Consider the following 16,356-nt stretch of genomic DNA (forward strand, 5'->3'; position numbering starts at 1 on the left):
CTGCTGCTACAGCGATGAAATAGTTTGTGGGAAAATATGTGTATTTACCAGGCAGTAATATCATTTCATTAGATAAAATGTAGGACATATGCGGGTAATATATAATCCATATATAGTGCATATCGGACCCCTTTATGACTGATTTTTTTTACGAGTGAATTGAATGCATATTTTACAAGTTATGATTTTGTAAAAAAGCCTCCATTATAAGTAAATGGGAAATTCCAGATTTTGTCTGTATCCAGACGGGTATCCGAATCACAAAATGTTATAGGATCTAAGTTAGACCAAACCCAATCTCCAGATTTCTTTTCAAGATCCATCCAGCAGTTTTTCCACACAATGGAGAACGTTTCAGTATCGTGCTCTAAAAGTGATTCAGGTTGCTGCTTCAACATGTTAACTACTTTGAGAGGCTGCTCAGACTAACATTATATTTAGTACAGCCCATAATGTTCCACGAGGTTAATTTAAGCATATACTTAAATCAACTTGGACTGGGAGAATCTGAACGCAACAGGCCATGTTTGTTACGTGGAAGTGGATGTTCGAATAATTGCTGGATAATTTTAATCAAATAAAACATCCAATTTAAATGAAATTGACTTTTTAATTAAGCTCAATTTGATTTTCAATTTCAAACAAATTCTCTTAGCAGTTCAATAAATAAATAAACATGCCCAACAACCTGATTAAGACAAAGGTTCCGGGGTGTTTCATTATGATAACACTCGGTGATGTTCGAGGAATAAATTGGATAGTTTTTTGCTATTTTAAAAGTTGAAGAAAGTCCTTTTATTCATATTTTAAAATAGAAACAAGAATACTTTTTATTATATGAATGTTTTTACTTGTTGCACATTCAAGGCATCTCGTGTCTGAATTCTAATGTTGCTCAAGGAGGTGATCTGAAGAGGCTGGCTCTCACACCGCCACCTGTTTTACCAACCAATGTACGGATAGTAGATTGCTTGCTGTTGTCGGGGTCAAGAAAACGACCTTGGGAATTCAAAGAACGCACGCTACAAACAAGAGGATGTGTTCAGAAACTTCCGATCATCTCTGATCATCTCACCGTTGGCATAAAGGCTGAGATTAAAAGATGAAAAGAACATTCTCATATAAATTCATGACTGAGCGTGTCCTGCTAGTCTCGGGTCAGGTTGGTACTCCTGACTTATCCTCTGCCAACACACACACACACACACACCTTCCCCCCCAAACATGCCGCTGCCTAAACATCCCCCAGAATTCTTCAACAGTGGCTGCTCTGTTGCTTGGCAACCAGGCGACGGACAGCGTCATCCAGAGATGAGACGAGAAGCAGGGAAGTCTACACTAATCTCACCATTACCCATTACTTTCCCCAGATCATGAGGTGTCCGCAAATATCCTGTCACATTATTGTTTCCAGATTTGCAAGGATTAAAGACACTAAAGTTAAACTACGTCCGTGTGCATGGACCAGGCTGGACATTTCTGTTTTTATAAGTTACAAATCACGCCTTTAAAATAAATCTCCAGAATCGAATCTATACAGATATTTTATTTTTCTACCATTCTGCGATTCCTCAGAAGTCTTTTTTCTTGTTGTTGAAGATTTGTTAAAAAATAATTCTAATTTTTTTGTTAATGATTTGTTTCATATTCATGAGCGCAAATAATGCAATCATGCATCCCTGAATCACTGAGCTCATAATCTCATTAATTCCTGCATTGCCAGACTGTTTAGTCTGAGCATCAGCTTCTTTGTGCTGACTAAGTATGTGTTGTGTAAAGGTTAACTTCAACATACACGGGTCTCACTGAAGCAATTATGTTTAAGCGTTTGAGTCAAATAATCATAATGGCCACCTGCAGTAAATGCAAAACCAAAAAAAACACCAAACACTGGCTTGTAATTAAATAGTGTAGAGATCTACTATTAGTGCAGCAAAAATATTCTCCCCAAAAATCCTACATTTAAATGTTTATACCTCAGATTATACAAAAAAGAAATACCCTATTTTCACTTGTTCATCAAATATCTTCTTATGCATAAACATGGTTATATATATATTTTTATTGATCCAAAAGATGCACTGACAGAAAAATTAAGTTAGAATGATTCAGCAGCTAAATCTCTGATTCCGGATTCGCAGATGTGAAAATCAAGATTCAGCATTGGTTGCAGTTGAAGTAGAGATTTTTATGCTTAAACACACACACCTACACACACACACACACACACACGCACAGCACTCCTTTTATTGTGAAACACTCACCACTCTTGTGATACATGTGGGATGAGGCGACAGACAGACCGAAGCTGCTGTAGCTGCTGAGTAAGAGGGGATGTGCCACAGCTCAGACGCTGAGTGACGGGTATTGACCCGCCCAGCCAAACCATGTCTCGCTGGGAATGCTATTGATTATTGCCACAGCAATAAAGGTCCCGGAAGCCTGTGAGAATGTCACGACTCTGTGCTGCCCAAAAACCGGCCCCGTCCCAACACACAAAGAAAGGCAGAGACACTTTCTTCCTTACCAGCAGTCACATTCTCTTACGGTTCTGACTGATCTGAGATCAGATCAAAGAAAGATCCTGCATGTTTGCTGGATGGATGTGAGCAGAAATGTAACAATAAAAATGATCCTGTTCGAACCCCAATGAAAGTGGGGACAATAGTTTATTACGGACGAGCAGATAGTTCTCCCTGAAAAACACATTCAGTTCTCTGAATGTGTGTTTTCATATCTCAGGGATTCAAAATATGTGCGAAAAAAGAAAAACCCTCCAATCTTTTTGCAGAAAATACGTCAAACAAAAAAAGAAAAATTGTAACCTCATTTTATGTTTTTGAAGTTCAATTCAAGTAGAGCCAAGCCAAATGCATGTAAGCCTTTAAAACCTTCTTTTCTTTTTACTCTCCTGCAATCTGTCCAAAACAATGAAGATTTTCTTTTTGTCTTTGTCCTCCCTTCACACACCCCCACGTACGCAAACGCCATCTTCACCCTTGACCTCACCCTTGACCTCGCAGTGAAAAGTTAGCACACCCAAGGCTGAACTCTCCCAGAGCTGCTCCAGCCACAAACGCTGGGAAAGTGCCCCTGACATACATGCGTGTGTGTGTGCCAGTGTGTGGTTGTGTGTGACATTTGTGGTGTCATGAATAGGAGAGATTTGACCCTCGACCACTGACCTGTTCAAACAAACGGCTCCTTTAACCCGGCTCTTCGCTATTGTCACTCACGACGGCCTTCGTTTATTCACGTAGCCCACCGTCAGAGTCAAAATTCATTCTTTGCCACTTTGCTTATTATTTTCCTTCCATAGTTACGCCTCTATTCCTCTTCTCATTTCTTCCCTCTTCTCCCATCACTGCTATTTTTTCCTTTTTAAATCTTCTATCCATGTTGACCTCAACGTCCGATTCTGAATCACCACCAAATTTAATCTGAATCGGATCCAGACTGTGGATATTATCGAGTTTTTCCTAAACATGGTAGTACGCTTGCATTTGGGCCTGCTGTGCATTTGATATTAGAGATAGAGATTTCTAACAAGCATCATTTTATATTCCACATCGGAGCATTTCAACGGATTTGTTGTATCTTTAATACCTGAGGAGACAGATCCAGTTGAAATCGGGGTAAATGTGACACTGTGGAATTATAGAGGACAAATGGATTTGTTGTATCTTCAAAAGCTCTGGATCAGGATCCAGAAGAATCCACCATAACTGAAAGTGTGCTTTTAGTGAATAACATCTAAACTTATAATGATATCAACGTGAATCCAATTGCTAAAGGTTTGTTTTCATGGTTAAGGAATCTAAAAATACAGATAAAATAAATGTAGGGCCATTATTCTCGGTGTAAATCACAATATAGAGGGATTGAGGTGCTTGGTGGAGGTCTGCGCTCTGCAAGTGACTTTCTAGTTTTAAATCACCTATAATTGTAGGCTCTCTTCCTTTTATAATTATGGTCTTTGAACAGAACCTTCATTGAGAAACATTTAATTGTGGGCCGCTGTGTGTGAGGTAACCACACAAAGCAAATCGCAGATACTAAATAAAGCAACTTCCTAATTGTTGTTTAGAGAGCTCAGGGTGGCTTTCAGAACAGCAGCCATATTGAGCTATAATGATAGTATTTAAGATGTATTCTTACTTAAATGACACAGAAATACTGATATAGATATTCTCATGGAAAAAAGTACACAAATATTTAACTGCCTCATCTATGCCATACTTTTTGAAAGTACTACATTTTAAATCTAAATATTTTGTATGGAATGTTTTTTTTGTAAAAAATAATAATAGGGAGCATTGTTGATAAATAAACGCAGAAAATAATATCGGTCTAAAAGCAGAGCAGATGACAGTCCAAGATAAAATACTCCAGTAAACCATGAAAAAGCCTGAGAGCAGTATTTGAGTATCGAACATGCTGCCGGTGAACCGGAGAAGGCTCTCGGATCTAACGCCCCCTCTGCTGGCGGCTATTTGAAGTTACTGCCAGAAAGATGACGTCACAAGCCGTGCACAATGTTCTGGAGTGTCATGATTTTATTGATTTATTTTTGACATTTTAGACAAACATTTTCACTGATTTTATATAATCACTCATGTTAACGAGCATTGCCTCATAGAATCGATCTGTTCACGCACAAACGCGGGAGGACCGGAGAGGCTGGCGTCGTTACCGTGAACAGTTCAAAACTTCATGTTTAGAATTGAATGTTAAATGTTGATCGACATCTTTTCCCTCATTACGTCACGGGAAGAACTACAATCAGGGGAAAAAAATACAAATAAAATCTCAGCATCTTTAGAAACGTTCTAACATTTTTTTTTAAAGCCACTAAGCCTAAAGTCTAAGTTGTAATTTCCCGGACTCTCCTGGCTGGATGTGATTATATTCTTGGAGCTTTCACGCCATGTAAAAGGAGGAGGTCGGACTTTTGGGAATGCCCTCCTTTTCCTTCTTGGACTGCATGCTGACGCGTCAGGGCTTTACGCGCTGTGCCGAAGCGCAGCCACCATGATGTTATTCCTCTTTCTCCTTCTGGGGGCCCAACTTTTCCCGACTGAGAGCTACTTTTCGGAGGAAAGGTACCAAGATGAGTCGAAAATTCAGTCTCCTACGGTGGTAGTTGCCATTTTAGCCAGAAACAGCGCTCATTCCTTGCCGTACTACCTCGGAGCGCTGGAGAGACTCAACTACCCCAAAAACCGCATCTCTGTTTGGTGGGTATTTGTAGCATTAGACATTGCTGCAGCAGTTCCTGCATGAATTCTGTCAGCTGCATGCTCTGCTGCTCTGTTTGCGCGTTTTATTCTAAAGGTCATCGGTATGTAAATCAGTTTGTGGACGCAGCGTCGCCCTTCCCTCCCTGGTTCCCTCTGCGCGTCACACAGACACAGAGCAGCCCCCCCCCCTTTCATTTCCTATGTGGTTTGCGTGACAAATATCATCTGTGGAGTTTCTAAAAAAAAAAAAAAAAGATGTACAGTTTTAACAGAGCATTTTAGTGAAAATATTTGTCAAACGCTACAGTTCGGAATTGGATTTCAGTATAAATATTAAAGACGAGATTGAATTCCAACATGCGGAAAATCTGAAATAATTCTTGAACTTAGCGCCCATGTTAAATTAAAACCAACATTCCCTCTGTGCTCCCCAGGGCAGCGACGGATCACAACTTGGACAACACCACGGCTGTGCTGAAGGAGTGGCTCGCTGTCATGCAGAAGGTTTACCATTACGTCGAGTGGAGACCGATGGAGCAGCCCACGTCAGTAAAAAGGCATTTTAATGCATTGCGCTAGAATCATGCAGAGCAAACATCCTTGAAACTCTGATCGCGCTCACTTACTGTCACTGTTGTTGCCTGATGCAACTTGGAACGCGTCTTTATTGGCTCTCCTTGCCGCTCCAGATAGGGCTGGTTTTCACTTTTGCTCTGAAGGAATGATGCGCCATGCTTCTGCTTGTCCAGTCATGCCTCTCTGTCCTTTAGTGGATCTGTTATTCAGTCTTCCTGTCTGCTGTAGTGTAAGTCTTGGTCTGCCTGTGAGACCTGATAAAACCTTTTAATTAGGAAAGCTGCAGTGTAAATCGGCACAACAGCGAGCTGTGATGCGTCTTTTGTTTCTGCCTCAGGTCTTATGCAGGGGAGATGGGTCCTAAACATTGGCCCAACAGCAGATACGAGTACGTGATGAAGCTGAAGCAGGCAGCGCTCAACTTTGCCAGGAAACGTTGGGCCGATTACATCTTGGTATACCTTGAAATCGTGCATCTGATCTAAGCTGTGCGAGAGTCACACGGGCCCCCGTCTCCTAATTGTTCTCATGAGAATCGTTCCTTCTCTGCTGCCGTCGCTTCGTCCAAGGATGGACATTTGTCTTTGTCTCTGTTTCAGTATGCGGACACGGACAATATTCTCACCAACCCAAACACTCTCAAGCGGCTGATAGCGGAGAACAAGTCCGTCATCGCTCCCATGCTGGACTCTCAGGGAGCGTACTCCAACTACTGGTGCGGGATCACGCCGCAGGTGAGTCGCCTGCATGGAGGGAAGCAGAATTCCTCTCGCGCTTGGGAAGATGGATGGGATTTTCTTTTTTCCCCATGTGAAACTTGACATGTTTAAAAGTGATATTCAGGTAGTCATACTTTGTCTCTCAGGGATATTATCGCAGAACAGCAGAGTATTTCCCCACCCGCAACCGGAACCGACTGGGCTGCTTCCCGATGCCGATGGTCCACTCCACCATGCTGCTGGATTTAAGGAAGGAAGGCATGAAGAACTTGGCCTTCTTCCCTCCGCACAAGGACTACTCGTGGCCCTATGATGACATCATCGTGTTCGCCTTCTCCTGCAGAGCTGCAGGTTTGCGTAATTGCGAAAAGAAAAAGGGCGTGCTTCTCAGCTCTTTCAATCATGAATTGATCGGTTCATCTTTGATGTCGCTCAGAGATACAGATGTACCTGTGCAACAAGGAGCGCTATGGCTACCTGAATGTTCCAGCCAAACCTCACCATTCCTTAGAAGATGATCGCCTCAGCTTTGTCCATGTCCACCTTGAGTCTATGAGTAAGAACAGCGTGTATTCACTATTTATTAATAATGATATTTATATTTTAAAAACACACAGGCTAAACAAGAAGAGCACTTTGGGGAGCACAAACCCAATCAAGCCAAAAAGACACATGCATCATCAAAATGACCACGCCTTTATCCAGATCTAGAGTTCTATTTTAAACTTTTTTAGGTCTCATGCCTCCACCCAGTTCTGTCACATTTTCTCTAGTTTGTTAAGTAGTTTATAATTGACCAAAAATAATTCAAAAGACTCTATTTTGCTAATAATAGAATGTCCTGAATCTTCTTCATCTGGGTCCATTTCAAAATGTCATTATTTCCTGCTCCCTGCACAGAGAGAGAAACAAATAAACCAACACCAGGGTGGAATTTATACCTGAATGCTTGAAAAGAAAGAAATGAAATGTTGTTGTAGTTTAGCTTGATTTGATTAAATGTTCTCATTCTGTAATTTATCTTTGTCAAACAGTCGATGGGCCTCCAATGCACTCATCACGCTACGTTCATATGTTCCCCAGAAAGAGAGACCTCATGGGTTTTGATGAGGTAGGACCCAACCCTTTGCTTTTGTAGTTGGATTGTAGCTTGTTTTTTGATGTATTTAAATAGTAACTAGAAAAACACTCCGCCAAGCAGTTCATTCCCCTCCTAACTGGATCTACACCGTCCACATGGTGATCTGGATCATCATCAAATGGTTCTACATTGTTCTTGGTATTTTTATACACCAACCACGAAAAGTAAAAGTTAATCAGATTTTAACTGATTTTTGGAGTTTTCAATGTTAAAATGTAATATTTTTTCCTGACCTTGTTCTGGATCAGATCCAGAGGACATCTTTCATGATGGTGCATATCGGACCCCTTTATGGCTGTGATTTATAGTGAATGAATTGAATGCATATTTCTGAGATATTATTAATTTTTTTAAAGCCTCCGTTATGGGAAAAATCCAGATTTTATTGATATCCAGATTGGTATCCGGATCGCTCTCAAAATGTAATGGGATCTAAGTTAGACCAAGACCCATCTTCAGATATTTTTCATCAAGATCCATCCAGCAGTTTTTCTGAAATCCTGCTAAAAAAACCGAAAAGAAAAAACGCCATCAAAAACACAAGCTCCTTGATGGACGTAAATATGTTTGTTATACTGTACTCGCCCAGCATCTGTAAAATCATCATTTTCTAAGTATATAATTCTAAAGTCCTTCCAGCACAATCCTATTCTATTTTTACTCCAACGGAATGGTATTCATTATTTGTTTTAAAGCAGGCTTGTGTCTTTCCTTTCCGGGCATCTGCTTTTAATTACATGTTTGAACTCAAACAAAAGTCTGTGAAGAACGTTTGAAGGAACTCTTACAGGCTGTTCAGACTATTTTACCCTTTGCAGTAAGTGAGAACCTTGTTTTTTCTGAAGGAATGACCTTTTAAACAGTTTCCTAGAATATATGTTTGTGGACAAAAGTCAAACTTGAGAATTATTGATGTACATTTTAGTAACGACATGCATTGAAATGTTTTTTTTGTCCTCCTCTCCTCAGATATATCTGATTAATCTGAGACGCCGATCCGACCGCAGAGACCGCATGCTGTTCTCGCTGAATGAGCTGGAGGTCGACGTCAAGGTCGTGGACGCGGTGGATGGAAAGTCAGTACACTGTCAGGGAAGGACTCAGGATAGTGAGAGGCGTAATGTGTGTCTTTAAAGTTTCTACGCGGAGAAGAGTAACGATGATTGGTTTTATTTGTGATCCTGCGTTGCCAAATCGAATCCTGATATTTCTAGTTTGTAAAACCTAAGAATTTCTAAATGAAAACTAAATGAAAAGGATGTGTGTAGAAACCAGTAACATAACCAAGCACGATTAAAAGCAATTGTCTGTTCCTAGCTGATTTTTCCTTACCTCTGTGTGTGTGTGTGTAGTGCATTGAACAGCAGCGACATTAAGCTCCTCGGTGTCGACCTCCTGCCAGGCTACTATGACCCGTTTTCCGGGCGCACCCTGACCAAAGGAGAGGTGGGCTGCTTCCTCAGCCATTACTTCATCTGGAAGGAGGTCAGAAAACATCACCCATCTATTTTCTTCCTTTGCGGGTCACTAGCCCAGCTTGCTATGGGCGAGAGGCGGGGTACACCCCGACCCGAATGTGTTGCCAGTGTGTCGCAGGGCCACACAGAGACAGACGACCATTCACGCACACACTCATACATTATCACACACTCATCGTCCTCCCCAACACCAGCCACTCTCATGTCCTCCCTCACTACATCCATGCATCTTCTCCTGGGTCGTCCTCTAGCCCTGTTCCCTGGCAGTGGGGTAACTCAAAAGACAAAAAATAAATAAAAGTTATACGTTTAACATGCATGAAAAACCCAGGATCCACCGGCAGGGAGGTGTTTTAGTGAATACTTGTTAAGAAAGAAAAGCTTGTTATTGAATTGATAATAATTCTAATAATTACAAGCAATCTGTTTGGAATTCTACAAAATGAAGTAGTCAAAACTGAATTGAGTGTCTTTTGCACTCCTCTCAGATCGTGGACATGCAGATGGACAAGGCGCTGGTGTTTGAGGATGATGTCCGTTTCCAGGCCAACTTCAAAAGGCGTGTTCTGAGACTTATGGAGGAAGTGGAACTGACGGAGCTTGACTGGGATATCATGTATGTTAGATATTCACATGCAACTTTTTACATTTTTATTATTATTATTATTATTATTATTTTGTACAGCGATTAGGTTAGATGTGAGGATGCAAAGGACAGGGTGAAGTGGAGAAGGTTGATTTGCTGTGGTGACCCCTGACGGGACAAGCTGAAAGTACAGTAGTAGTAGTAGTAGTAGTAGTAGTAGTAGTAGTAGTAGGTTAAAGGTGAGGGTTGTGCATACGATTTCCTCTTATTTATTTTTGCCGCGTTTATTAATTCAGAAACCTGATTTGTGATTAAATACTTCTCTTACTCTTGCGATCAAACACATTGATCTAAAGCTCAGCTGTGAGGCTGTTCTGTAAATAGATTTTTAAGACAGAAACCTCTGATTAATCTAAGGTTAAGGGTGAAGCTCCTGCCCATGGATACAAATAAAAGCGCTTCAATTGGCCGAACAGAAACAGATGTACTTGCTATTCCGGATTAAAAGCTTGCTGAAATGACGAGACAGATGTTGAAACACAGAGAAACTATTTTAAAGGTATCTATCGGCAGGAGGGTGGGGATCAGTGTCCTTTACGGCGTTATATTTTCAATGGTTGGACACAAATGCAGGACAAATGTTAAAAAAAAATGAAGTTGACCTCATTTTGCAGTACTGCAGCAGATGTCCTCTCCCAGATGTTTTGGATTTCGTCTCTTTTCTTCAACAATGAGGTTTTTTTTCTCTCCTTCACACTTATTATTCTCGATCACTGCAGCTACTTCGGCAGGAAGCAGGTGAATCCTGGAAGCGAGGAGGAGGTGGAGAATGTTCACAACCTAGTGGTGGCCGGCTACTCGTATTGGACTTTGTCGTATGCCATTTCCCTGCAGGGAGCCCAAAAACTGCTCAATGCTGAGCCACTGTCAAAGATGCTGCCCGTGGATGAATTCCTCCCCATCATGTATGACAAGCATCTCAAGTGAGTAAAACATTCATTGTAATGAACATACATATTCTGCATTATAACATGTGCTTTCAACCTATTACACCCCTGCTATATAAAACAGGAGGCTGTGTGTTTTTTAATGACAACATTTCATTGCTTTCCCTTGACTAAATGAAAGCATCAGCTAACAGCTGTTATCTGGCAAAGCACATGAGACACGTGTCAAGCCCTGAATCACAGATTTGAAAAGAATAGTGTCTGGAGGCCCTGCAGAATTTAAGGCTTTGTAGGTTCTGTTTGTTTGGTGTTAAAAGGAAAACTGACTTGTATGCCAAACTTTTTTTTTCTCTTTCTCATGTTTATTTTTGTCGTCTAAATTGTAGGAACCTATTTCAGTTTAAATAATTTTACAAGTTCAGATAAATAAGATTTATAATTTAACGGTTAAATACATGTGCTGTAAGGTTAAGACAGGGTTTTTTATTATGACCCTGATGTCTACTGTGCTTTTATTTTGATTCGTGGGAAGTGGGGGAAATATGGGAAAAATGGTTTTATTGACCTGCTACCTCGTTCTTTCTGCACACTTGGATTGTATATATTTATGGATAACATTTTTAATTTTAGAATCTTGTTTTACGAGTTAAGTAAACCGTTAAATACAAGAAGTGGACTCGTGGAGTATTGTTCGAGTGTTCGGTGGAATGAGACAAGGCAATGTTGAGTGTGGAGCTAAACCTTCAATGGGAACCTAGGAAACTACAATAATGTCCTCGACATGTCCACTGAGACTGCAGAACAGCTGTGTCTCAGACTCTGGTCCCGCCTTCAATGCAGACACTAGTGTGTGAAAGTCAGCGCGTCTCCAACTCTTGTCAAACCAATGCATTCATGTGAAAAGGAAAAGTCTAAATGAGTGCTAATGTTTCATTTTTTATGCAGAATTTTTATGTTTTGACAATTTATATTGTTTTTATTCTGTCATTAAAAATTGGTGTAATCTTTAATACGGTACATGTTCTCATTGCAGTGAGGACTACAAGTCCCATTTCCCCAACAGGAACTTACAAGCCTACAGTACACGCCCCCTTCTGGTCCAGCCATGTCACTACGCCGGTGACCCAGAGTGGGTGAGCGACACGGAGACGTCCACTCTGTGGGATGATGACTCAGTTAGAACGGATTGGAGGGGGTCCCACAAGACCCTGAAGGGGGCTGTGCCGTCGGCCGACATGCTGTCGGCTGCCTACAGGGATGAGCTTTAGTGTGCCGCAGAAGTCGCTGCAGGGTAATCTGCAGCTTGAACGGCTGGAACGTCGCAGAGGAAACAGAGTTCTCCGACTTTGTTTCAGTCCACTCTGTGTCTCACCACTGATGCGTCCAACAAAAGGGACAGCTTTGACCGAAGATGTTGGTTAACATGTTGGTTAACACGTACAGCAGATGCCTTAATAATTCAACTGCGTGAACTTGCACAACTGATTCTTCCTGAGGACAATCCATGTTGTAGTTTTTTTTTTTTATTCTTTCATTTTAAAATGAAAATGTACAGCATTTGCAAATCTGATGTCAATATTGTAAAACATTTCCTTTTGTGTTAAAGCTGACGTACCTCACTGACCATCTCATTGGTTCTCCACTTTGTATCCGTTAAACATTTTGTTTGTGATTCTAAAACATTGAATGCTTGCATTTGAAAAATTCAAGCTCCTTTCAACGTGGGAATGAAATAGAGGTTTTATATTTAACAGAGGAAAAGGATTTTAAGGTCAGATTTTGTACAGTATGTACTTTCAGAAGTTCTCCAGTGTATTTAAGTTCAAGGTAGACTTTTAACCAGTTCTCTCATTGGTATCTTTGTTTACAGCAAAATAGAGACTCGTCCAAAAAGGCTGACATTTCTTGAACATTTCATTGCAAATATTCTGAGTCAGAAACAAAATGACCAAATGTGATTTCAGATTGTGTGACTTGACAGTCTGTATTCTTTTCACTATGATGCTGTATGTACACTTTTGTCAGTCAATGGACAGATTCTATGTTTATATGAAAATAGTACTTAAGAAATGTGGTCAAGTATTTGCATTAAATCGTTGCAGCATGTTGAGACGTGAACTTCATCTGTTAAGTGCAGCCGTCCAGTTCCTGCACAGTGCTTCTTCTTCTCAGAGGGCTTGTCTCTCCTCTTATCAAAAACCCTTCTGTCTATCAAACACATATTTATGTGTCTGTAAAAACCACCTTGACTTAATGACGCAGGCTTTTTGTAGCATTACGAGGGCCATCTCGTTAAATAATATGTTAACACCTTGTCTACACGAGGCGGCTTCGCAATTCTAAGTCTGACTTTGGTTTTCAGTTGGAAAAGGGTGTATTGTTTTCTCCAGGTAACGGACGGGTTCCTGCCTCAAGGGAAGGAGCTCAAGTATCTTGGGTTCTTTGTTCATGGCTGAGGGGAGAGCAGGGCAGGAGACTGATAGAGGGATTGTGGGAATGCTTGCAGAGACGCTGATGCTGTATTTGTGCATCATGATGAAACTGGAGCTAAACCAGAGGCTCTCAATTTACCAGTTATCTTATATCCCCACTGTAATTAGCCTCCTTTGCTGTGTGCCGGGGCCTACCCATCCTCCACATCTATAAGGGGTCGTCTGAGGTGATTTGGCATGCCTCTGCGGGTAGGGATTCTAAGCATGTTGCACTGGGGAGAGGCTCTGGGGTCGACTCAGGATTCTATTTCTGAACAGGTTTGAAAATGCCATGCGTCCACATGGTGAAGCACAATTAAAAGCATTTGTCTGTTCCTAACTGATTTTTCCTTACCTCTGTGTGTGCGTGCGTGTGTGTGTAGTGCATTGAACAGCAGCGACATTAAGCTCCTCGGTGTCGACCTCCTGCCAGGCTACTATGACCCGTTTTCCGGGCGCACCCTGACCAAAGGAGAGGTGGGCTGCTTCCTCAGCCATTACTTCATCTGGAAGGAGGTCAGAAAACATCACCCATCTATTTTCTTCTGCTTTGCGGGTCACTAGCCCATGCTGCCACAGAATGGCCCCCTGTGAGACAGCTGTATTCACCAATGAAACAACGCCACGGTTGGTTCAGACAATTTCCAACAGATGTGGTTCCCATGTGGACATGTTCTTGTGGGGGGGGGGGGGGGGGGGATTCCTTGGAAGCCAAAAGGGAGCATGTGGTGTGTGTGTGTGTGTGTGCTTCAAGACACTTTTTATAGGGGTGTGGAAAAGGGAGCATAAGAATGTTAAGAAACTACGATCCCAAATTGAACTTTTGTGCTCAGGTGACAAATGTGCACAATGAAATATATTCATAAAGATATATATATTTAAATATATATAACTTTCTTTTGAGTGTCACGAACCTGGCTCAATGGGAAGGACAAAAAGGGAGACCACACAGATAGCTCCAAAATAAAATAGGGTAATTTATTTATAAAATACCAAAAGTGGATTTAAAATGTCTGTGGTGCGTAAAGCAGTAATGTCTGCAGTGTCGGGTGTGGTAGGGTGCGAAAATATAAAGCCAAAAGCAACCAGACAAACCAATGCAAGTGGGTGTGTGTAGGGAGACCCCTGAAAAGGGCATCAAAGCGGTATTATCAAGTCTTCACCCCCAATCAGCCCAGGTGGACTCCAACCAGGAGCTCTTCCCCCTTCTCCAGAGTCACCTGTAGGCAATAATAGAGTCCAGCAGATGGAGCAAAACAAGACGGTCTTCCACGAATGTCAGGAGAAGCCTGTCACAAGGGAGAAAAACCTAACTGGCTTTCTCAACAAGACAAAAGGACGTACAGCAGAATAAGTATTGATTAGGGTTAGGGTCAATGTTTAACACTCGGTCTACCAGAATTCTGCAACTACTAGAATGATCAGAGCGGTCATTTTGACTGCTCGGACATTATAATTTGGATTATTGTTATTGTTAACTATTATGAACATTCCAAAATGCTGTGAGGGGGCGGCCAGCCAACTGAAGACACTCTGCTGTTGCGATGCCAATTTGCTTTGCTTATTTGCGTGATGCCGGATTTGAGATAAAAATGCTGTGCAATCCCGCACCATGCGGGACGACTGGTCACCGTCCATCAGAGTCTTCCTCACCAAGGCTCCGAAGCAAGGCTAAAGCCTCCATAACTTTAATTTCTACTTGTCATTTTCGTCTCTTTGGGGTTAAGAGTGAAGCTATAACTCGGTTTTAGCTTCACAGAGCCTAAAGCAGGAGGAAGAGCAGGACAATGTAGCAAAGAGAGACACATGCCGCCCCGTAAACCGCATGCAGTCAACAGTACATTTCACCAGCCATTCCTTGTTTGTCAGCGGCTCTGTAGCTTTGAGTAAAGATGAATTATATATAACTCTAATGCCGTGCAGATTGTACCTTGTCCAGGATGTACTCCGCCTCCCACACAAAGTCACCTGGCTCCAGTTTGTCTCGATCAGGGGTCACCAACCTTTTTGAAGCCGAGGGCTACTTTCTGGGCACAGATTCATGGAAAGGGCTACCAGTTTGATACACGCTTCTGAAATAAAACATTTGCTCAATGTACTATTAATCATTAATAATATTCATCTATGTAAATACACTGATCATGTTTAATGATTACTCACACTAATTATTAACAACGTTTTAACAAGGTAGGGGAAAGATTTGACTTGTTCAGAACTCTTTTATTTTATACAAACTCTTGAGAAACCATGGCTCCCGGGCACCGCGTTGGTGACCCCCGGCTTAGAGGGAACGTTGGTTCGGGTTATCTTTTTTTTAACATGGACATAGTGAGGGAGGACATGTGAGTGGCTGGTGTTGGGGAGGACGATGCAAAGGACAGGGTGAAGTGGAGAAGGTTGATTTGCTGTGGCGACTCCTGACGAGACTAGTCTAAAGAAGAAGAAGAATTTGTAAAAATATCGGCATGTATACTGAATGAATGATTGTGATGGACACCAGGGTGAACAAGGAAAATGTTCACCAGGGGGCAATATAGTGGACACATTTTACACAAAGAAACCAAGAGAATGTCCGTCATCGATAAACAATAAGACACAAACAGTACATTTCACCAGCCATTCCTTGTTTGTCAGCGGCTCTGTAGCTTTGAGTAAAGACAAATTATATATAACTCTAACGCCGTGCAGATTGTACCTTGTCCGGGATGTACTCCGCCTCCCACACAAAGTCACCTGGCTCCAGTTTGTCTAGATTATTAGGATGAATCTGAGTTTTCATTATTATAATCCAACAAAGCAGAGATCACTACAATGTTAGTCACAGACCGGCACTGTAACGATCACACCCTATACCTGTGTCATGACTTGTTTCTATAATATTTACAGCCTCCGACCGTTGGAAAGAGCCAAATAATATTTCTGGAAAACAGAAAAGTGAGAAGTTTGTCTTTAAAAAAAGACAATTATTATTTGGATGAAGAAAGTTTTTGATTATGATTTCTCCTACAGAAAGACCAGTTTCATGGTAAAGGCCGCGTAATTATTGGGCACACGATCCTTGTCCAGGGTAAATATGCTGGCTGAGAATGAGGTCAGTCTGCCCTCTTTACCAAATATGTGCTCAGCTGTATGACCATAAGATGCACTTTGAACTATACGCCCATTGTCTGACGTCATCACGTATGTGGGACGCAGAGA

General features: G+C 41.5%; 1 protein-coding gene across 1 annotated transcript; it reads left to right on the plus strand.

Annotated features, from left to right (window-relative positions):
* Positions 1-5,034: 5,034 nt before the first annotated feature.
* Positions 5,035-12,041, plus strand: cercam (cerebral endothelial cell adhesion molecule). The gene is made up of 12 exons (XM_068752648.1): positions 5,035-5,237; positions 5,675-5,785; positions 6,154-6,271; positions 6,416-6,550; positions 6,682-6,886; positions 6,972-7,091; positions 7,570-7,646; positions 8,646-8,752; positions 9,029-9,161; positions 9,643-9,770; positions 10,520-10,723; positions 11,721-12,041. Exons 1-12 carry the CDS (start codon positions 5,035-5,037, stop codon positions 11,953-11,955), a joined length of 1,776 nt encoding a protein of 591 aa, XP_068608749.1. The 3' UTR covers positions 11,956-12,041.
* Positions 12,042-16,356: the final 4,315 nt, after the last annotated feature.

The sequence above is a fragment of the Brachionichthys hirsutus genome, chromosome 19, assembly GCF_040956055.1.
Source record: "Brachionichthys hirsutus isolate HB-005 chromosome 19, CSIRO-AGI_Bhir_v1, whole genome shotgun sequence".
NCBI classification, from domain to species: Eukaryota; Metazoa; Chordata; class Actinopteri; order Lophiiformes; family Brachionichthyidae; genus Brachionichthys; species Brachionichthys hirsutus.

Bases quoted from the DNA above. Each gene is read 5' to 3' on its own strand.
- cercam (XM_068752648.1), top strand. From the start codon at position 5,035: ATGTTATTCCTCTTTCTCCTTCTGGGGGCCCAACTTTTCCCGACTGAG. The intron at 5,238-5,674 runs GTGGGTATTTGT...TGTGCTCCCCAG, and splicing joins AAAAACCGCATCTCTGTTTG to GGCAGCGACGGATCACAACT. The intron at 7,092-7,569 runs GTAAGAACAGCG...TTTGTCAAACAG, and splicing joins TGTCCACCTTGAGTCTATGA to TCGATGGGCCTCCAATGCAC.